Below are 23,574 nucleotides of genomic sequence, written 5' to 3'. Positions count from 1 at the left end.
AGGTCCTACATCTGACTCAGAGCAATCACAGGCACAGCTACAGGGTGGGCAGAGAAGAGATTCAGAGCAGCCCTGCAGAGAAGGACTTGGGGGTATTTGGTAGATGAAAAAATGAACATGAGCCAGCTTCAGTGTGTTCTCCCAGCCCAGAAAGCCAACCGTATCCTGGGCTGCGTCAAAAGGAGTGTGACCAGGTCAAAGGTGATCCCGCCCCTCTACTCTGCTCTCGTGAGACCCCACTTGGAGTACTGTGTACAGTTCTGGTGTCCTCAAAAGGCACATGGAGCTGTTGGAGCAAGTCCAGAGGAGGGCCACAAGGATGATCAGGGGACTGGAGCACCTCCTGTATGACGACAGGCTGAGAAATTTGGGGCTGTTCAAGCCTGGAGAAGAGAAGGCTGCGTGGAGACCTCATAGCAGCCTTCCAGTATGTGAAGGGGGCCTATAAGGATGCTGGAGAGTGACTCTTCATTAGGGACTGTAGTGACAGGACAAGGGGTAACGGATCCAAACTTAAACAAGAGAAGTTCAGGTTAGATATAAGGAAGAAGTTCTTTACTGTGAGGGTGGTGAGGCACTAGAACAGGTTGCCCAGAGAACTGGTAAATGCTCCATCCCTGGTGGTGTTCAAGGCCAGGTTGGACACAGAGTCTTGGGTGACATGGTTTAGTGGGAGTTGTCCCTGCCCATGGCAGGGGGGTCGGAACTGGATGATCTTAAGGTCCTTTCCAACCCTAACTATTCTGCGATTCTATGATTATCCACTAAGTCTGATTTTGGTAAAAGTGGAATTCAATGCTCTTCCTGCCTTCCTTCTTTTTATCCCAAATCAATTGGGTTTTTTCACTTTCTTTCCAGAACTTCAAAATTGTGGAGCATGTTTTGAGTTCTACAGGTTGACTCAAACCCTTAGGAAAATGAATGCCATTTAGGCAGAAAGTAAAAGAACCTAAACTGGAGATTAAATACTGTATTTACATACTACATTATGTGTGTGTGTATATATATGTAATAGCATATATAAATACAATAAGAACACCGTTTCTAGCTGCAGGCTGAGGTGCTGAAGGCTCACCTTTTACAAAGGTAGTAATCAACATGAAAGAAAAAAAAATATAGCAGTAAAATCACTAAAATTGACTTACTTGGGACTCTTATCTGGTAGTGATTAAGTACAGTGAGAGCTTCCACTGCATCTGTCTTACATTCCCATTCCAAAAGACCAGACAGTGTTTTGGCAGAGGCTGTCAAAATGAGAAACAAAAAAAAAAGGGAAGGAGGGGATGAGTGAAGTCCGCTTTGCTCTTATCAAAACTGGAATTCAAATAACTCCCCAAACAGCTCAAAGTTTACTTACGTTTTGGATCAAACACTTTGTATTTAATAAAGCTGAGAACTTCGTGATCCTCACATAACTGTCACAAAAATAAAACAAGAGGTAAAACTCCACTAAAAATGCACATAAACACATTAGCAAAATTTCTAAGTTCCAAAAATGAAAATACAGACTCTTGAAGGGAATTTATGGCAAATTACTATTTTCAAAATATGTTTGGATTGGAAACTCTTTAGTACACCATTCTGTAGTGTGCAAAACAAGGTTCCTATACCTGTGCTGTCCCATGAGAAATTATTTTTTTTGGCACAAAAATTGTTAGAATACTGCTACCTCTACTGCCTCAAGCAACATTTTTAAATAAAAACAAGCTCTTCTTTTTGACATGCTCACTTCAACACAGCAGCTCAGAAGCTGTACATACAAGCACGCCACTCATGAGTCAGAGTTAACTTCCAGACAGAGCTTGAAAAAACTTTATATTGAACTGAAAAAGCATTTACTGAATCATCATCAGTTTTAGCAGTGCCTCCACTTAAGCAGCCCAGTATTGCATGTTTTAAACATACGGAGTTCATTTAAGACTGAACTGTGCAAACTGTTTCAGGTGCATGCACCTCCCCATTCTGAACCATCCTATCTGTCATTTAAGTAACCATCTCAAGGAGTCAGTAAATCTTTTGTGAATTGTAGTCCTAACTTTCCCTATAGTTGGATTTATGTGAGTCTTTTCCCCTTCCTCCACAAAAAATCCCAAACACATGAAGCTCCTCAACTTTAGTCCCAAGAGAGAATGCCAGAATTGTGAAAATATAGCAGCTTCTATATAGAGAGGCTACAAACCTATTTCAAAAAACAGTTCTCTCAGTTATTTCTCTTCAAAAGTAGCACAGTGTAAAGCTAGGATAGAGCCCCAAAGCACTGTATGTCACAGTCCTTTCAACTGCATACCTTTACAAATGTTTCTTCAGTTACACACAGAGGAACATTATAATAATGCAGCACACAAGAGGGTGGTTGGATAATGTTCTTAGATGCTTGGCCAGCACTGGTGAAGCGATTATTCTTACTCATTGCAAAATCCTTGTAACTACTTGTGCCATCCTCCAGTTCAAATATCTGGCTTGGAACTACTGAATGCTGCTTGGAAACACTGGGATTTAAGGATATATATAGTTAAAGCTCCTTAAATAATTAAGACTTGCATGCAGATTATTGATCTGACCAGAAGAGAGATGACATTTCTTTACAATTTGAAATAGAAGGAGAACAGATGGGTTGGATTTGATACCTTTCCTTAAAAAGAAAGGATGTACAAGACACATTAGGGGATACAGTTATTAACAGCCAATACATGTAATTCCCATATGCTTTATTAGTAGAAATAATAAATAGCAATAAATAAATAATAGTTGCAAGTTGATAATAGAACAATGAGATATTGTCTGGTTGCAACCTCATTCCATCTGCCCTCTGGTAGACTATTAATCTGATAAAACATATTTACCAGACATTAAGTCTCTTTCCAAATAACTTGACATTGTTGAGATGTGTGACTGCTCTTTCCACAGCATACTCATCACCCATTTCAACCAGTGCTGTGCCTGGAATAGTCTTCATAAATTTCACCTAAGATAGATAAGAGAAAAAACTGACACTGCAACAGCCTAACCAAGAGTTTTATAAATCATCAGGTAATAGTTTTAGACCATCTCAGCCAGGTTTTTTTCCAAAACAACTGAAATTACTATAGTAGTTTCCAAGTTTCTAATAAATTATGCCTTACCTTCTCAATGTTGCCATACAAGCAGAACAGGTTGAAGACCCTTGAACAGTTCATCTTTAGTTGATGCAACCCGCTAACCATGACAACTGACCCAGAAGGATTTCCACCATGCATGTAAGAGGAGGATGCCTGGGGCAACGGATAAGCAACAAGTTCTGGAGTGTCCCGAGACCCCATTCGGTACCGGCTTGGCAAGGGCAACAAAGGACCGTGTGACCCTAAGGAGATGAAATACCATGCTTTCATATTGTATGAAACAAGTTTCACTACTTAATCTTGCATTAAAGCCCACATAGGTAATGGGTGTTTAAAGGAGGAGGGGGAAAATGTTACAGCAGTTTCCAATAGTTCTTTTTCCAATTAAGAAAAAAAAAACGCACCACCAAAAACCTAAACCAACCACAAAAACAAACAAGCAAACAAAAACCCCTCTTCTATTTCCCTTAATGTTGCAAGTCTGTTCTTACATTACCAGCCAAGGAGGAAGGAGCTGTTTCATGGAATTGCTCTTACACAAGTGGAAAAACGTATTTCAGTAATTATAAAAACAGTATCTTCCCTGCACCACACAAAAGGCTTGAACAAAAACCTATCAGAAGAAATATTTGAAATAAACCTTCAGCAGTATCGCCATACCTACTTGTAGAGCTACATGACACCAAGAAAGAATACTACATAGTAGGGAAAACAAACCGGAAGGAATGAACTCTTAGCCAGACGTCAGCAGAGGAGATGACACAGCTCTTTTTCCAGAGACAAGAGATCAAGCCAGAAAACTGCCTTTCTACAAACAGCTCAATTGGAAGAAACAGGAACACTTAAACCCCTGCATTAATACAAAATGAAGCTGTCCTATGTTCCACTACAGATAAAGAGACCAGTTTCACAGAAATAAACAATCTTTATCTCTCTCTGTTTTTTTTCTCCCCATGAAGAGAAATAACTAGTATGCAATACCTTTCTATAAGAAACATCAGTATTACAGACAAGGAGATGATCCCTGCTGTTCTGAGACAAATACGATGTGAAATTCACAGAAACCAAATGTTAAAGGAACTTTTCGTCCTTTTTTTCCCCAGAAAAAGCAGTAATGAGAGTTAAACAGTGGTATAGGAGGAGACAGCCACATTTCTTAAGAGAGAAGGATGTATCAGAAAAATGAAAAAATATTATCAGTGAATACAAAGTAGAACTCGGAAACTCTGGAGATTTGAAGACCCTTTCCAAAGAGTAGGTAGGTCAACCTACACTGTAAGATATCATGACTATATTTGTAAATAAAGAGGCAAGACAAATCACACTGCATCTGACAGTGGAGTGATTAACTAGAAAAGTCAAATCTAACTGGAACCAAGACCTCAGGGTTGAGAAACCCAAGTCCCAACACATGAAAGTGACAGCAGATCTTCATTTACAGATAGCATTGGTAACTTCACAGCACTAACTCCAAAACATCATTCTTATACAATCACACAGTTATAACTTTTCTGAATTAGTTAAATTAGAAGAAATACAAAGCTCACAATTCTTGCATGCAAGAACATCAAAGAGCTCTGTGCTGCATGAAACCATTGATCAAGCTGCGTTGCCATTTTCTAGAAGCAAGCTGCTTTCCCAGTATAGATGTAATTTTCCATCCATTGCTAGGGCAATAGCAATTGAAAGGAAATATTCTTTCAAGGGATAAACTTGTAGAGCTGGATGCTCTCCGCAAAAGGAAGAGGTGCGGCAACAACACACAGATTTCAGTCCATCACTAGCATTTTCAGAACATGGACTGACAGCACCGCATGTACAGCACAACAGTGAACTACTCACACTGTAATGGTCCATAGTTCAACATTGATTGAATATTTAGAATTCCACATTACATACAAAGAAATCAAAACCACCTGCCATCCTATGTTACTTACCATAACCATCATGTCTAAATGATGATGGATGCTCTCCCAAAATAGCTTGCCTCTGCCGGCCCTTCCCTCTGTCTAACATGTGGGAAGGGAAAGAGAACAGTTTAGTATGCACAGCTATGCGCCCAATTTCTCCAGTTAAGACACAAAGCTTTTAGTTAAAACGCAAAAAGTAATTTGAGTCCTTGTTAATTTTATGAACAATTTCTCATTCATAATGCGTCTAAAACCACAAGCTGTAACCCTGGGACATCAGAATTAAAAAGACTACCATCTGTGTAACAAATTGCACTTAATTGATTGGGGGCAGTGGCCAATGAGGAGATGCAGACATTTAAAGTTTACGGAAATACCCAATAGTTTTCCTAAACAGACACCACACATTAGTATAGATAACACCATACAGCAGGATTTACCTATGTGTCCCTTAAAACAAATTTGAAATGCAGTACTTTTGAAAGACAGTACCTGAATCATAATATTAGCTTCAACAGCAACACATTTTCAAAGTAGGCTTCTTTCAAGAAGTTTCAGCATAAGCCAACAACAACCTGTATTACATGGTTTTATAATCAGTAAACAGAGAGCATTACAAACGTGTACATATATATTTACAGAACACCTACTGATTTATGGGCATGCTGAAAGGATTGTACATTATTGCATTATCAGCAGCACATAACAGTTCAACTGAAGAAAAACATCACTGAATAATGCATTTAAAACAACGCTCAATCCTTTAAGAAAACCCAGTTCTCTAGGATATAAAGTTAAGCAAGGGCTCTACACTACTGGAGAAAAGCAATGCATCACAGCCAAAGCTGTATTTTTTTAAATCAGACCCATTCTGCATGATAAAAACTAAACTTACAGATTTCTTTGTGGTAAGCAACAACTGGTTTCTCACAATTAAAAAAGCCACATTGAAAAGATGGGGCAAAACGTGTATCAGTTTACAATTCCCAGGAAATTTTAGTATGATTCTATGACTGCCGAAAATGGCAACTCCAGCCGAATGCAGCTGGAGGTACTTCCTCTGAAAAAACAGAAACTATTTGCATTACACAACGCAACAATGGGAAATGAAAACACATGTGCCCTTTCTGCTCAGGGTTTTGAGGACAGGTTCCACGTCAGATATTTACTTTGGCAATAAAGCATACAGAAAGAACAGTGCCGAATGCTTTCAAATATATAGAAGAAAGACTACTTTTGTCAAGTTTTGTTCTTCCATTCCCTCTTCAGGGTAACAGCTCGGTTCTTGCCTCTAAAGAGCAAATGGGCAGTCATATCAAGTATTGTAGGCATTTAAACTATATGCAGTAATCTTTCAGGAAAATAAAGTTTGTAATTCTAGTCTATGGAGCTAAATCCTTTGAAACTGCACACAGTATTAAAGGACCATATTCTTCAAATAAAGAAATCTGGGAGAACACAGTTTGACAAATATTTCCTCCTTGTGATGGTGTAGTCCAAAACCCCATACTTGTTCCTTCCTTGAAGTCCTACACTTGTGTCAATACAAATACTTGTAAAAACAGGCATTGAAACACAAGACCTGATCTGTGTTAAAAATAATTCTGAAAGATTCTTTATAATACTGTTTAAGTTTGGGGTCTGTTGTTCTTTGCTTTTGTTTTCAAATCACGTCCTTGAGTCACTGCGTCTGCTGGTATTACTTCCAAAAGAAATGTTCCAAGCTACAGTTTGAACTTTCTGGCTAAAAGCAAGTAGAATACTAAAGGTCAGTGGTTTTCTTCTTTTTGTTCAATCTAATGCAATATGTGTTCACAGCATCAGGTACTTGTTAGGAAGCTTACTTAAGTGGACAAATACAATATGCAAGTCTGTAATATGTTACCATAGGAACTATTAGCAAAATGCATTTCCTTCCTTAGATTTGAGGGGGAGCTTGTGAAATTCTGAAAGGCTGTATTAGCATGTCTGTCCTCAGAATGAAATTGCTTCGGGCTAAGACTTTGTTTGCTGTAGTCAGAGCCCTACAGTTTGGGTCACATTAAGTCCAAAAGCCAAACAACACCGCTGCAAGACTAAGCTGAAGCACAAATATGAAAACTGTCTCAAAAAAAGCAGCAAAACCACCAAAGCACTCTTCATGACTTTATAGGCAAAATTTCTCTAGATGCCTGCCTTCTCAAAGACATTTCAGTGTTCGCTCAAAAATTATATTCCCATTTTCTAGATAAACGGGTCACAATAAGTGAAAAATCATGATATATACAATATATTACATATGTGTATCAAATCCAGGTCTAATTCTTTTCCTCTTACGTGTAGTAGAGCGATGTATAGAAAATAGAGACAGGCTGTCAAAGTAACAAAGTAACCTACGAAAGAACAAGACATATATATCCTGTGTTTTTCATTTCCCACTGTTTTCTCTAGCTTGGGGAACCTTTAGTTCATACAGCCATAGCTATTTGAAGGCCAATTACATAATGTAATTAGATGCACAGTGTTACAAGTCAGCCTCTGAACACTGCAATAATCAAAAGACACGAGGGTCAAATTAATCCTTCAGATTTTTCAGATTCAAACCTTCATATCTTTTTCTTGCCCTTGAGCTTCTTCAAACTCCCTTTTTTAGCTCAGGAATTTGAGGAAAAAAAAAATAAATAACTGAATCCTGATACAAATAGTCATAATCAACCAATACTGTAGCTCCCTTGTTAACTTTTTACAAGAACTTAATTCAAGCCCTAAGTTTTTAGTTGTACAACAGTTTTACAAGCCCAGTGTCTCTGCAGAATTACTCTGAAGTGCATATTGCTTGAGACGGCCAAAACCCTGGTTCTCATATAGCCTTTCATAAATAGATAATCTATCTTGGACACATTGTCTTCACTTTTCTAACTTTACATTGCACACGTTATTGTACAGAAGTTACTGAACACTGCACTCAATAGATACAGATTATTATTTTTTAATAAACACTTTACACGAGTTAGGCTACACAGCAGTTTGTCTTTACATATATAGTTATAGTTCCCACTGACATGAGTTAAGCTCTGGTAATTTTTACAGCTGAGTATTTAAGAGACAGTATGACTGTACCAATTATGAATCTCCCTATTTTAATTCTTAAATAAAACTGAGGGGACCTATCTGATATTGCACTGCTCATTTCCAGCTGTCTACAGGTAAGGATTAAACGTCCCTACTAGACAGTATTTACACTAAGACTGAATGCAACTCTCACATACAGCAAGTAATAAAAATATTACAACATCAATGATACCAACAAGACAGGTTCTTAATTTTGGAGGTTCTCAAATTTTCAGTTGTAATTTTAAGGGAAATAAGCCAGCATACATACAAACATGAACAGAATGGGTACAGTCTTATGTTATTCATCCCATACAAATCTGAAGTACTGAAAGTGTCCTCCTTTAAAACTTGTGGTGGTGGTGCATGCAGTATGCAGACAAGGTGAATTGCAAGTCTGAGTTTTTCAGAGGGTTTGTTTGTTTGTTTGGGGGTTTTTTGCTGATGCCGATGTGGTGCATGATGAAGTGTAGAGTCAGCCTGCTGAAGTCCTCTATCCTTCTTAATGCCTCGTCCAACATAGGGGAAAGGAGTCCTTTCGAAGGAGAAGCAGTGTGCAAGTTTGTAGTTTGTAAGGAATAGTCTGTACCAGGTTTCCTCTCCTCCAAAGGGAGAGAGCTGCTTGGAGAAATGCAAGTCCTTGAGAACTGCGAAGGTGCTTGGAGGTGTGGGCTCCTTGTTGAACTAAATGGCTCAAGCACACGGCAGTAGGGGGGCACTAGGGCTCAGGGTTAATTTCCTGGCTTGTGAGTACAGCCTTCAGCAGCACTTTGAAATGACTATTGCGATACAGCCTGACCACGTATAAAGGATTGTCATTAGTACAAACATCTACAGCAATAACATATGAAAACCTACCTCGTCGGCCCAGATATGGTTTAGTGTAGTCCCAACTATCATTGTCGTTTCTAATGACATTGAGTCGAGTTGGCTGTTCAAATAAAGTAAAAGCAAAAAAAGGTTAAGTCTCGATTATATATATTTTTCTAGTAAAATTAAAAGAAAAGGTCCAAGCATTACCCTTGCATATTCAATTTTTAGTGTGCAGCATCCTGCATAGATATCTGCTCCATTGAGTGCAGCCTTCGCCTTCTGAGCACAAAACACTGATTCAAACATAGACATAATGTTAAGGATTTCTTTTCCCCCAGGTGTCTCATTCATGCCCCTTTCTTCTCATATGGTTTCATATTTGTAGCCTGCAGATATTTCATTATTGTATACAAGATTTCTATACAAACTTCAATATATAAATCACCAACAAGTATATATGGGTTCAACTTATGTTAACCATCTCATTTTGAGATGTAAGCAGCACATAAATGAGACTGTTTAGTAAATTCTTCAATATTGACAACATACATGTAAGCTTTCTTTTTGCTCCAATCTTACGCCAGTTGGAAAGGGATATTCTGGTGGATTTAGTAATTTTTATCAGAAGACACAGAAAGTTACCAGCAAGCCTAGAGAATATTTGAAGGGAAACTTCAGGCTGCAGCATTTGGGAAGGGATCAAAGCTAGGGGCAAGAAGGCGTGACTTGAGACAATGCATCCCTTTTCACCACTAGCATTAGCTAGAGACCTGTGGGTAGGGAGAACATGAACTCAGTAACCACTTTATAGCAAAAAAATAAGAAAAAGTACAGCCTTTTTAGCTTATTAGCCAGATAAAACCACGGAACTAAGAGAGATACTTTGAGTGACCAAATAATCATCTTGCATCAAAAAATACAAGCAGCAAATTGCTTTAAATTTCCTGCTCAAGGCAGCTGCATTTACCAGGCTTTACCAGAATTTAAATCAAAGGACAAAAGTACAGTAGTCTCAGATTATGTGCAGGATCCTCTCTATAACTTCCCTAATCTTTCATAAGATGCAGAATAACCCCCAACTGTACAAGTCATCTGATCCAGAAAACACTGCTTACCACAAACTCAATACACAGTAAGTCAGACTACTGCCTGTTAGGACATACAGTTTAAGCCTTCCACATAGACAAACAGCATTTAGCTTACTTTTATGGAAGCCAGAGTAACTCTTTTGGCCTGGCAAATCATTAATGCAACCACTGGTTAAGTCACACGTTACCTAAGAGACCCACTAACGAAGCCTCCCACATCAGTAGTATCTGAAATTACAACAGGATTTCTGAGATTTTGGTACAATTTTGTCCAGATAACAGTTCTGAAGTGGAGGGTAATCAGTCTCTAGGAAGAAGGCTATCAGAGTTTTATAAACTAAGGCATAATCATATCAGACTTTGGACCTTGCAAACCACAGTAACACATTAACAAGTCTGAACAGTCACCCTATGTACAACTTAACACTACAGATAGAGCAAACAGTAGGATAACAGAGCAGGGGGATTTTCCCCAACACATGATGAACAGGTCAAGGAGGCCCAAGCTGGTCACAAGCAGTATATATTAGGACTATTTCAGAGGAGTCTGAAGAAGTCAAACTGTACCTCTGCAATCCCTCACCCATTTCATGAGTATCAATACCAGCAGAGGCCATGAAGCTTTGTGTATAATGTGTTATCAAACAAAGAACAGATTTCATGCCTACCTTAGGGCCACCTATAAACATGGTTATCAAGACTATTGTTGACAGCACCATTTTCCTATAACGTTCCTTAAACTTTTAAGTGCTTGCAGACATACAAAAATAATTGTGTCTTACACAGAAACTAAAAAATAATTTGGTCTCAAAATTACACAGTATTTATGCCATCTGCAGTCAAGAACCTACAGAAAAAAAAAATCGCATTCAAAAAGGATATTCAACCATCGCTTGTATTCCATTTCTCTTGAATATAACAATGCGCTGAACTTTTCCAACAGGGTTGCACACAGTATACAAGACATCCTAAGGAAGAAGAAAAAAATATTTTAGTCAGATGTGACATTTCAAACATGAGGTCCACAGAACATTTTCTTGCATTGGCATTTAAATGCCAGAAAGTAAAGAAAAGACTTGTTCACTTTTCATTTATAATTTTCCCTATACAATTTATACATTTGCTATTAGCATTTTTATGGATTAATACAGTACAGGCAGTCAAATCTGAAAAACAGGGAAAAAAATTCTCTAAGAAGTAGAATCATAGAATAGAATCATAGAATAGTTAGGGTTGGAAAGGACACTAAGATCATCTAAATTCCGACCCCCCTGTCATGGGCAGGGACACCATACACTAAACCATCTCACCCAAGGCTCTGTCCAACCTGGCCTTGAACACTGGAGCATTCACAACTTCCTTGGGCAACCCATTCCAGTGCCTCACGACCCTCACAGGGAAGAGCTTCCTTATATCTAACCTGAACTTCCCCTGTTTAAATTTGAACCCTTTACCCCTTGCCCTATCACTACAAGTACTAATGCAAACATTAAACAAGTATCTTCAACTGTGTTAAAACCCAGTAATTCCATCCATGTCTCAACCTATGCTCCCTTTAAAGCATGCATTGCAGTAGTTTCACCAAAGCAAAGAGAGACAAAGTGACGCTGTAGTTATAGAATATTTCATTTCATAAGGTTGAAAGGGTTTTCTTAATTGTTCATGTTCGCTTTCAGAAGAGTAGCTGGGGGTAGTCCATGATGTAAGCTTTGGTGGCTTATCAAAAGGAAAATTTCACTTTTATTCACCTGAATCAAAGGCATTGCAAAGTAGTTGCCATGCTTCTTCACTTACGGCAGAGAAAACTTCTGATAAGAAACACTGGATTAATGCAAACTCATTGTTAAGATTGCTTTCACCAGCATTTATCTATACTACAAGGAACCAATAAAATTCAAGACCACCTTCAGTGCTGCAGGGGAACCAAACAGTAACGAGAAAAGCTCCCCTTTCTGCACCTAAGGCCAGGTTTATGACTCGGTGCTAGGATGCCCCTAGTGATCATTGGTATACTCTAGACAAACAGCTGGGGGCAGCAGAAAAGAAGAGGTTGAGGGGAGGAGTGTTTGTTTTTGAAAAGCAACTGTAGTGCTACAGGCTTCATCCTCAGAATTTCCATGAAACTTTCCCAGCCCATAAGGATGCTTCTGCTACCACTTTCCTCAAGCATCTACATTCAACTCAGCTGCTCCTGCAAGCCAAATTTCAAATGCATGAATGAAACTCAGTTTCCAAAATTTGTATTATAGTCACATGGAAAGAATACTTCAACTTCCAGTGGACGTGTTCACATAGCTCAAAGCAGGTATATTTTTAAACACTGATGAAAAAACACCTCATTCTTGCCATGCTTTTCTATAAAGAAAATTGTCAGGAGAAAAAAAACCAGCGTCCACTAAGGAATCAACAAGCAAAAACCTATCAACATTCACAATACAGTGAAGCGAAAAGCATGATGTGGGACTAACTGTTTGGAGCAATTTTAGGAATATTAAGTTTCAATCAATTTGCTGCCATAACATGTCACATTAAACAAAAGTTAATGCTTGCTTTAAGTTACATGGTTCCACACAACCTGAACACTTTGACTGATCCATACTATCCAATATATTTCCTTAAGAACAAGTAACTCATGCTTGTATCACAGAATTACAACTCTGCCTACAGCAATTTTTTCCTGACATATTTCTGTACCTTTCAATGTGTACTATAAGATCTCTATGAAAAATATAAGCACTCAGTGCATGAATCATCATCTGTATCATAAAAAAAAAAAATGCGTGTGTGCCATAAACAGATGGCAATAAATTCGGACACAAGTGCATATATGGTATTACTTGAAATACTGAAAAGCAGAATGTATCAACCCCAAAAAGTGAGGAAGATTCAATCAAACTCAAGTTGATAATCAACAAATAAAGGTTTCAGTTTCCCACAAAGGAAATACTTCAGAATGAAGGACTGCATAAAATAACCCCTCCCACTGGAAAAATTACTTGCTACTTAAACATACACCACTCAGAGCCTAAAAACTAAATGACATTCTCAGTATTATGGCAACATGTTTGGCAATATTTCCAAAGCACATAGCAACTTAAACATTTCAAGATCCTGACCACTGAAGCCTTCAAATGTATTGCAAAATACGTGTACAATATGACTGAATCACACCCAAAAACCTTTTTTCTAGAACATGCATGTTACTTTTGTGAAGATGATGGAAACCTTTGGTACATTATTTTATTCCTGACTCAAATTAACAGCGTATAATTTTAACAAATGGTAAACAATGGTAACAATGTAAGAGATTGCTGCTCCCTGCCTTTAATTATTTTATAAAGAAAGAAAAAGAAGAAACATACCACTGTAATTGGGTAGAGAGGATTCTGAATTGACAACAGAAGAACTTTATTTCCACCAGATGGATCGTCAGTGTTCCCTGGCCGAGTAATCCTCTTACTTGTTGAGTAGTTGAAAAAAGCCTGCTGTCCAGCAATGTATACAGGCTCATCCGCTGCAAACGTTACGCATTTCTTTGCGCTTTCTACATTCTCAAACTCCACCAGAGCCTGGCGCTTAAATGGCATCATCATGACATAACTGGTGAGAGAAACATTACAATAAGTTTTCCTATCCGCTTACTCAAAACAAATCCAAAGTTCCGTAAGTCTCATATGTTTTTTCTAAACAATGCCTAACAAGGACTAAAAGGAGAGGTGGGTCTCCCTGCTCACACTTCCCAAACCTGGTCAACACATCTCTAAAGCGTTTGCACAAACCAAAGAAATGGAGCTATAAGATAAATAAGTAATAAGCAGTTGTTTTCATTAAAAAGTTTAATGCATAAAAACATTCAAATAATAAAATAAACATTTAAATATTAAAAATTAAATTATAAAAACTACAATATTTTAAAAAAAATCTTGCTAAAGCCACTTGAAGTAAAGGATCAAAGTAAATGCCAATTATAAAACACATTCAGAGATGATAAACTCCTTTGCTGTTACTAAGGAATTTAAAATACTATTTCTGACACAAAACTATCATAGAGGAAATAAACAGAAGTATTGTAGCTAACCAAATGCAGACACAGACAAACTCAAGAAGCTTTGTCAGTTAATTGTGTTTCTGAAAAGTAAAACTTTCAGGGTAAATGTACTTACCTGTATTCCTGAACAAGCTGGCCCTTGCTTAATTTTATTTATTTTAAGATATTGGTACAAGTATAATTCAATTATTTGAATATTAAGACCACAGAAAAATACTGTTGCCCTATTTACAATACCCTATTTCACTTCAACATACGCGCTCACTTCAAAAGAAATGCATGATTCCAAAAAGGAGCACTTGGAACTCTACCCATTCACCTTTACTATTTTGTTCACAGATGAAGAATCTTCAGGCTATAAGACCTTCGAATGGGCTTTCTCTGAATAATCATCTCATTCTGAAGGTTCTACCATATCACAAACACTCTTCCATACAAAACCATAGGAAAAAGAATCATCTGCTCCGTGGCCCGTCCTTATTTTTGGTATATTCACCTGTACCGAGACAATCACCCCTGTGGTGCTCTGCAATTCAATTTACCTAGAGCTCACATGAAGGCCAGGACTAGACTGTACTACTGCAATCTCAGAGCACACACTAGGGCATATAGCCAGTTGTAACTGCTTGATCAGACTTGGCATATGCAGAAACACAATCTTCACAAAGCTAGAAAATCTTAATGCTTTACTACTAACTAAGTTCCGGATTTCAAATAGTTATCATAAAGAGGTCCAAGTGACCTTTAAATAATGCTCACAACTTGTCCAGAGATATGACATTACACTGCTTAACATACCATATGGTTCCAAACTTTTCAAGAGCTTCCACAAGATCTGCTTCCACAACTGATTCACACAGCCCTCGGACATGAACAACAGGAGAAACGGAGACTTTGTGATGACTTCCCCCGGCATCCTAGCAACAAAAAGATTTTAAAATTCAACACAGAACGAGGAATACTGCCATCATTAACTAAAATTAACTAAAATCAATTAAAATTAACCAAAACTTGGCAGACTCTGCTGGGCCCAGAAACAGCCATCTAAATAATGTACAATCCAAGCATACTTTAAATAATTTAACATCTCTTTCCAAACGGATTGCCAAATTTAGTTGCTGCAGTCTACTTAAAATGCTCTGCAGATTTAGTCAATGTGCTTGCACAGGCAAGATTTTCCTAATTAAAAAAAGGCCATTTAACACTTGGTTGGATGGCAGGAGATCTACGCTATTTGTTAAAAGCATTGAAAAAATACACAACAGCTAAAATATTTCAGACACACTTCCTGTTTGCTTGTTTGAGACAGGCTGGGGGATAAAAGCAAGAACAAACAAGGGCCATAAGTAAGCTAAATGAAAATGGATTATGTTTCTAATGTACATGGTGAGGTGCCCGACAGTACAGAAAGAAATACCTGTTCCATGCTACACTTGAAATAAACCCAAGATCCCTTCTAATTCTGAACACTCTTAATACATGTTTATAAAACCTCACCATTTCTGTACCCATGGGCATGCCCTCTCTTTTCACCCCAAGGTTGCCTACCATTAACATATTCAGCTGCCATACATTACCACACAGAATTCCCACTATAAACATTTTTCAGAGCTACTGCTGTGACTTCAATCTAGGTTCTGTGTGAATGAAGAATTTGGGTTGGAATCAGCATGCAAAGCCTGAAGTAGGGCTGAACTTTACATTATATATTATGAGACATGGGGGTAAAAAAAAGAATGAAAGAATATAAGCAAATAACAGAAAAATAAAGGACAGATTAGAGAAAACCAAGGGCACGCTAAAATATACTGTAAGCACCAGCACCCAAATTTCATGATGGCAGTTAACATCATGTATTCAAATTTAGCAACTACGTCTGTTAGATATGTTTGACCTAACAGATCAAGTCTTGTTGATTTTTCACTTTTTCATAAGAAGTAGTGTAGCATCTTCTGGAACTAGAGAGAGAGATTCTCATTTGTAACACAAAGGAGCATTCAGCTCCAGTAATTGAGTAACCACAATGATTGCTATTACTGCTACAGACATTCCTCTTTTCCCTTTCTGTTTGAGCTACAGATTCAGGAAAAAAAACACATTCCAGATAACTACAAATTGAGTCTTGTGTGTCTAATTCCTGTGTTCCATTCACAGCTCTCCCAAAACAATTACGTTTTTTCTTCTTTAAATAAATGATTCGACCATTCTGCTTGAACCAAAAGCCAGCACTTCAGACTTCATCAGACATCAAACAAAATGCTGTGTAAGTTTTTTAACTTAGCTTACATTTGATTCATTTGCAGTATGAAAGCACGAAGTGGCAACACCTTTCTTTGAATAAGAGTGGTGACAACTGTGGGAGAACACCACTAGTGATATTTGCATAAGATAACATATATCCTGAATTAATTAATCATCTGAGGTCTATAGCGGTAGCAGTGATCTAAGCAATCATAAAAGATTAATACTTCGAACTGCAAATATTTTGGCAATTGTGGAAGGAACAGAACCACACAGAGGTTTTTATTTTCAGCTTATATGTTCTTCACCCACATACACACTTTTTAAAGCTTGAAGAAGTACCTAAAGAAGGAAATTTCCGAAGGAAAATTAACAATAATTACCAGTTTTTCCTGCAAAGTCTATTACTCTAAGACATTATGATAGCGGGCATCTTTACTTTTATTTACAGTCTACAGAACAATCAGAAGCTCTTAAATCAATTATTCATTGCCCTGCAGACTTGTTACTATATTAGGATCCCTGTTAACATTAGGGCTATGTGCTTTCTTTTCTTTTGTTTTCTTCTCTTTAATGCACTCAAGAATCTCACCTAAAAATATTTCTGTCTCATCAGATGGCAAATATGCATAAAGATTTTCTCACTGAAGCAAAGACACACTACAAAGAGCCGCCTTACTTCACTGGCACTTCATACATCAAGTCAAGGTTTTTAGAGAGTGGATCATAACACAACAGTATTTCTCTTCCTCCCTTTTCAGTTCAATCTTCTCTTATAGTTTCAGTTCATGTTTCTTTGACATGAACATCCCTTTGTATTTTTATTTATTAGCAGTCCATTTAAGCTTGCCTACTGAAGATAAAACTCCCTCTAATAGTACAAACTTTCTCAAAAATTAAGACTTTTGTACTTGCATCTTCAAATCTATTATACACAAATGACACACACACATAGAGGTGGCTGCAATTTTGTAACTGGAATTATTCTCTGAGCCATCAGCAGATACAAATCTTGCTTTCTTTTGCAGTTAAAGCAACACTTGGCTTTCCAAGCCAAATTTCCTTCTCTCACAACACTATACAGAAAGTATCCATTAGTAGGGTGTTGTATGATAGGAGATTTAGCAGGAATCAAAAGTCACAACACTGGTGCTATGGTAAGTAACTCACACAGAAGGTGAAGAGCATGCAATAAAATAACAATAATTATAAACCAACACACACCAGTGAAATCTCGGTCACTTGCCATGAAATTAAGGACTTATCTACACAGCATTTCAGAAACTAATTTACACAGATAAAACCACTGATTTCATAAATGGCCAAATCAGAGGGCACTGCTTTACTCAAAATGGTTTCTAACCAGCAGCAGTAAACAGAAGCACAAGAACCAAGCGTAAGCCAGTCCTGAACCAGGAAGCCACAAAGTAACATTCACAAAGCACACTAGTGAAAGACATGAACATGGGCCACAGGTACCTGTTTGAGTGGAAAAAGTCTTCACAAAGGGCAGACATACACATTATCGTCAAACAAGTTTTGCAGCTACCAAGCTGCAGCAGCAAGCAAATCTAGAATGATCCTTGATTTCCTCTAAAAGAAGAAATAAAACCACCACACCACATGAAAAATCAAACCTGTCTGTAAGTGTAAAGCACCTCCAAAGCTAAGGTCAGAATGTATTCAACTCATCCAACTGCTGCCGTAATATCTTCCCAGAAATGAAAAATACAGGATTTTGGCCAAAATCTCATGGTCACTGTACCCTGAAAATTCCATGTGCTACAGTTGGCGCCCAGACAAAGGTTACATCAAAGCATCTGCTCACATACAGATTAACCACTAGCAGTATTTCTCTGCTTACAAAGGAGTCTTTCACTAATGCCAACCCCCACAATGGCACAAAAGCCCCATGCAAAACTCCAACACTTGCGCTCCACCAAAGCCAGGAGAACAGTTTAGCTAATGTTACTGCTGCATCCATTAATATGTATGGCTTAAGGGCTTCCGAAAGCTCGGTAACGATTTCTTGAAGAATCATTAGCTGGACAGAAAATGAAATTATTTAATAGATAATGGAAACAGACTTCCTTTCTAAATGCTCAAGACCGGTAACCAGGACAGAAAGTTTCCACCACAAAAAGAAGCTAGAACATAAAAATGCTTAACATTGAAACCAAGCTTCTGTAGAGAGCTGAGGCATGAAGTGCTGATGTAACCAAGCAGTTGAAGCACAAACAAGTTACTTCACATATATAAGACTGCATCAGACTTCAAAGAGCAGCTATAGTGCTTTAACATCCATTCTTTGGTGACCTACATAGTTCTAGACAAAACTGTAAATATATCACTGGTTTCTTGCTAACAAATACTGATTTGCCATTCCAAAAAGGAAGACAGTCATCTCATCATGGGCTTCCAGGATGATGTCTCTCCTGCTCACCAACTCCAGACTAGAGATTTTTTCAACAGCTGTTTGCACATCAATGCATCCTTTATCCTTTCTCCAAACACTTTCCAGTCAGCATATTCACCATAGTTCTATTAGTCACTACTACCTTTTTTGGACCATCTGCTCCTTACCCTTTCTCTGCTTGCCTCCTCCTCTTTTACTCCTTACTGCAAAAGGACAGCACTCCATCTTTCCTCCACCTCAGGTACCAAAATATACTATTATTTTACTTCTCACCATTCAGATTATCTTATTCACTTTCAACTTTTTCCTTTCACTGCACCCCTCTTAAATGCTCTGAAATTGCTTTTAGAAATATGACAGAACTGGTGGGGAGCCCCACAAGGTTTCTTATTAGTTATGCAAGTTCCCCAAACTTCATTAATACGTAACTATGGACTGATCATTCAACTGCCCTGCAGAATGTCAAGGGTAGCTAAAATTACCTCACTATAAAGGGAAGGTGAAAGTATACAACACATTACCCAGTAATCTCAGCTCTGCCCACTGCGGATGGTCCGATGAAGAAACTTGCATAAGCAGACATACAGCATCTCATGCACAGTCTTCAACTGCCAATTGCACTACATGATGATGGCATTTTTTGAAACTGTTTACCCTGTCATACATCATCTCTCCTGACCACATACATCTGCCTCACTTTAGCAGTTCTGTCTCTTCCCTACAGAGTACAGGAGACTCCCCTCTCTGCTCCACCTGAAATTCCTGTAGCTATGCACTGACTGTATTTCCAGTACACAGTGAGGCAAGACAGTTTCAGAACAACCAAGCAAAAAAGACAAAGTTCAGATTCTATGGCAGTAGAAGAATATACCAGTTTTGTATACCCCGCATATAGCTGTTATTGCTGGTTTGTTTTGGGAGCTGGGGGTTACAGTTAATCACACCTCATATTCTGGAAGGCTACCTGGCGATTTAGTTTTGATTTGGATGTGATTTTGGGGTATTGTTTCTCTTGTTTAATGCATACCTCTTCCTGGTACTCTCTACGATTGTGCCCTTTCAATGACTAGAACTGCTACAGAATAGAGTACCTGTACTCTGTCCCCTTCTGCTAATTTTGAATCTGCCCCAAAGTAGTCAGGAAGTTGGACTAGATGATGGTTGTAGGTCCCTGCCAACCAAAATACTCTATTTTCTTCTCTACTCAGCACAATCTGGATATCCCTTTACAAAAACTGAACAAACAAAACTCCACACAACCCAAGGCATCATCAGGAGATTCAACCTGAAGTAGCTTGAAGGTAACGGCTGCTTTTTTGATGGAGGGCAAAGGAGAGGGGATGATTTACACTTACTCCATAACCAATTTCTAGAATGTACTTCATTTAAGAAAGGGATATATGAACACCTCACTGCAAAATAGGTCAAGATCTGAACTCACTGCCTTCTAGCTACTGTTACAACTGCCTGCCATAGTCACGAAGCAACTGTGTTGCAAAGCGAGTTGCTTTCTTTCCATTTACTGCAAAACCAAGAACACCCCATATGGGAAGTTACAGCAGAGTAGCTGAGAAGCCTCAAGTACGTTCCTACAAGCTACCGCAAGATAAGGTAGTTATGTTTGCGTATGTAGACACCACATCTCACTTCCCCAACAGTAAAAATGGGATAATAGATCTTCCCTGCTTCATAGACATATTTAAGAGCAAGTACGCCAGTGAGGCAGGTGGATGCTAAAGAAAATACAGGTTGTATAAATACATTAATCAACGAAACTGAAATTTAAGGGAGGAAGAGTGGATGGAGTTGAAAGACACTCCAAACACAGCTCTTGACCCACATTCTCCCAGTGTCTTGATGCTACGCTACACCACAATTCCAACTCCTCTGCTGAAGCTTCACCAACACTCAACAGAAGCTCCGTAAAAGTCAATTCTTCCAAATCATACTCTCCTGCACAGAATACTTCTGTAAGATCACCTCCTGTTTCTACCCCAGTCAACATTCTGGTCTGTTCCTGGCTCTCCATGCTCCTCAGCCGTGACAGGAGCCATGGGGAAGAGGGTACAGCTCTGGGCTATGAGGAGTGTCCAAAGGACTGGGAACAGAGGGAAAAAAAGAGCAAAATAAATGTTGGTTTCCCACCTGGATCTTGCATGAAGATTCCTAGGCACCCATTTATAAAACCCTACAAAATTTAGAGACACAAAGGGCTTATTCAAACCAATGAAACAATCCCAGAGGAATGGGAAAATGCCACAATAATAATAAATAATAAATACAGCCCAGCAGGGAGACCCCAGTGACCTGCTGGCAGGTCCTACCACAGAACAGGCTTTATACAAAGAAAGTATATAATCCGTATGAGTGTACACTTCACTACTATTCTAGGACACATGTTGGCAGTGGGGAGGGGACAGGACATGGACAACAGTGAGGCCACCAGATTCATACCACTCTTCTTACCCTGATCATCCATTTCCCCATTCTCCTTCTAATTCCCCACCCCCTATAGTTCCTCCTACTCCAGTTGCTGTTTTTCTGCTCCCTTCTGAGCAACCCAGGATACTTACAGGTCTTCCCTGCTCTCAACCTACCTTTATGTTATGTATCTTCACCCTGAACCGCATACAACTTTTCTAAGATAAGAACATTTCTCTGGAAATAAATTATTAAGATATGCCAAGGAATAAATAAGTTTCCTGCACTTTTTAATCTATTAGAGAAAAAAAACTGTAATTCACATTAACTAATTGAAGATGCTAGCAATTTGCTATTAAAAGCCCCACATAAAATCACTAACAAAAGCACTCAGCTGTTCATTTGTCATATATTCACTTGATGTTATAGCTTATTCTTACGGAAGTAGTTTAATCTCTATCATCAAGACAACTTCTGCCTCTGCATGTTAACTGGGATAAACTGAGATACTGAGGTCAACATGAAGACAACGCGAGCCAGAACCCAGAATGAGGGGGAGGTGGAAAAGAAGAAAAGTAACAACTAGCTGATTTCATAAAATACCGCAGGAAAGAGGAAAGACAAGAGCAGTATCCTGTTCCTATTTGAAACATTGTGTGATGTCCAGCTCCCCTACATGACAAAACTTCAATGTAACTTAAGCAAGCATATGGATGTCATTGAGAACTGACCTTTAAGACAGCGCCCACTGATAAACCTTGACTGAAACAGAGCCAACGCTTTGTCACAAGAAATCATAGAATTAAAACAGATATATTGTAATTCTATAACACAGATATATATCTTTGTTGCAGTTTATCAGGAACCTTTTGTACTAATTTAGCAGGTACCCTCTACATCAAGAGGCTTAACTGGGAGATGCTACCTTATCCCAGTGCCAAGCAAGTTCATTTTTATAAAATCATGAAACAAGCTCTTCTAAATTACAAGGTCTGCCACTAAAACAATGTTCTCTTGATCTTGCTTTTTCAAGTAAGAAACAGAAAGAGCCATCAAGAAGAAAAATGGTTAAAATCAGCTGGACAACTAGCTAAAAAAAAATAAAACAGCAGCCACAAAAGTATTGTCAGCCCAAATTTACGGGTCAAGGACTATCCCGATGCTTAGACTTATGAAGAATAGAAGGTATATGGCAAAAAAATAACTGAACCAGCTTATCCACATTGCTCGGGGGAGTAAAAATACAAATGATTTTTAAAAGGAGGTAATCGCTTATGATCAGCCTTGTCGCCATATGCTGCCAGACACAACGGCAAAACAGAAGGATGAAAGAAACCCTCTGCCTCGCTTTCTTCCCCCGCTCTACGTTTCTATAGTTACACTCAGCAACAGGGCAAACACAAAACTTGCAATGGCAATATCCCAGGAGGCAACAAGCTGCCCACGGAACAGAAGCAATCTCAGACCTGTGAAGCCCAAACCACGCAGCCCCAGCAGACTGCGGAGCCCAGTCCCTCTCCCCCAGGCAACTACGGGCAGGAACAATCAGCCGCACACTCCGAGCACGCCCGACGCGGGGAGAAGGGAGAGGAGTGCGGGACCCAGCCCGGCTCTCTCACCGCCTTCCCCCGGCTACGGGAAAGGCGCGGGGGGAGCACACCCCACCGGAAGCGCCTCCATGCCCGGGGGACAGGGCCAGCGGGCTCCAGCCCCGGGGGCACGGCGTGGCCGGCGGTGAAGCCCGCCGCCCGCAGAGGGTGAACGAGGCGGGGAGCGAAGCGAGCCCGGTCCCACGGGAGGGGAGGGAGCGTGGGGCGGGGCGGGGCGGGCGGCCCGCAGACCCCCTCCCCCCGGCGGCATCCTGAGGGAAGGTCCCCCGCAACCCCTCTCCGGCGGCCGCCGCCGCGTCCCTTACCGCGCCCGAGAAGCCCGCCCCGCGCGGCGCGGGGGGCTTGTCCCGCCGGCTCTCGCTCTCCTCCGCGCCGCTGTACTCGATCTCGCCCTCCTCGGCAGCGGCGCTGGGCTTCAGCCGCTTGGCCTGGCTCTCGTAGGCGCCGTCCTCCTCTTCCTCCTCCTCATACCGCTCCCCAGACGACGGCGACGACATGGCCGCGACAGAGAGGGGAGGAACGGCCCAGCTACGCTGAGGGGGGAACACGCAGCGAGGAAGCCGGGCTGGAGCCTGGCGGCAGCGAGCCCCAAAGATGCTCTGCGCCCCGGCCCCCACAGCACACACCCCTCCCTCCGCCGGGAGCGGGACACGCCTCCCCGGCGGCCACCGCTGTCACCATTGGCTCCGAGTCAGGGCGGGGGCTAACGCGCTGAGTCGATAGGCCAGTAGGCATGCCCATCGGACGCTACCGGCACAGTGATTGGCCAGAGAGTGCGCCCGTCACCGCCCCTAGAGGCTGTCCCGGTACCGCCTCTCTCTTCCCTCCCTCCGTCGGTC

The 23,574-nt window shown here is 39.9% G+C and overlaps 1 protein-coding gene across 1 annotated transcript in view; it reads right to left on the bottom strand.

Annotated features, from left to right (window-relative positions):
• Positions 1–23,366, bottom strand: part of HNRNPLL (heterogeneous nuclear ribonucleoprotein L like) — a 29,140-nt gene extending 5,774 nt beyond the window's left edge. The window contains exons 1-12 of the mRNA XM_065682126.1: positions 23,041–23,366; positions 14,846–14,964; positions 13,362–13,599; positions 10,882–10,967; positions 9,119–9,215; positions 8,957–9,029; positions 5,036–5,107; positions 3,123–3,340; positions 2,844–2,965; positions 2,288–2,489; positions 1,358–1,415; positions 1,146–1,244 (exon numbers count right to left, since the gene is read on the bottom strand). Of these exons, the coding sequence (XP_065538198.1) occupies positions 1,146–1,244; positions 1,358–1,415; positions 2,288–2,489; positions 2,844–2,965; positions 3,123–3,340; positions 5,036–5,107; positions 8,957–9,029; positions 9,119–9,215; positions 10,882–10,967; positions 13,362–13,599; positions 14,846–14,964; positions 23,041–23,232 (1,576 nt within the window). The 5' untranslated portion in view covers positions 23,233–23,366. The remainder of the gene's footprint in view (positions 1–1,145; positions 1,245–1,357; positions 1,416–2,287; positions 2,490–2,843; positions 2,966–3,122; positions 3,341–5,035; positions 5,108–8,956; positions 9,030–9,118; positions 9,216–10,881; positions 10,968–13,361; positions 13,600–14,845; positions 14,965–23,040) is intronic.
• Positions 23,367–23,574: the final 208 nt, after the last annotated feature.

The sequence above is a fragment of the Lathamus discolor genome, chromosome 5 (assembly GCF_037157495.1).
Source record: "Lathamus discolor isolate bLatDis1 chromosome 5, bLatDis1.hap1, whole genome shotgun sequence".
Lineage (NCBI taxonomy): Eukaryota > Metazoa > Chordata > Aves > Psittaciformes > Psittacidae > Lathamus > Lathamus discolor.
The sequence above is the reverse complement of the archived record's forward strand: the minus strand, read 5'-3'. Positions and strand labels throughout refer to the sequence as shown.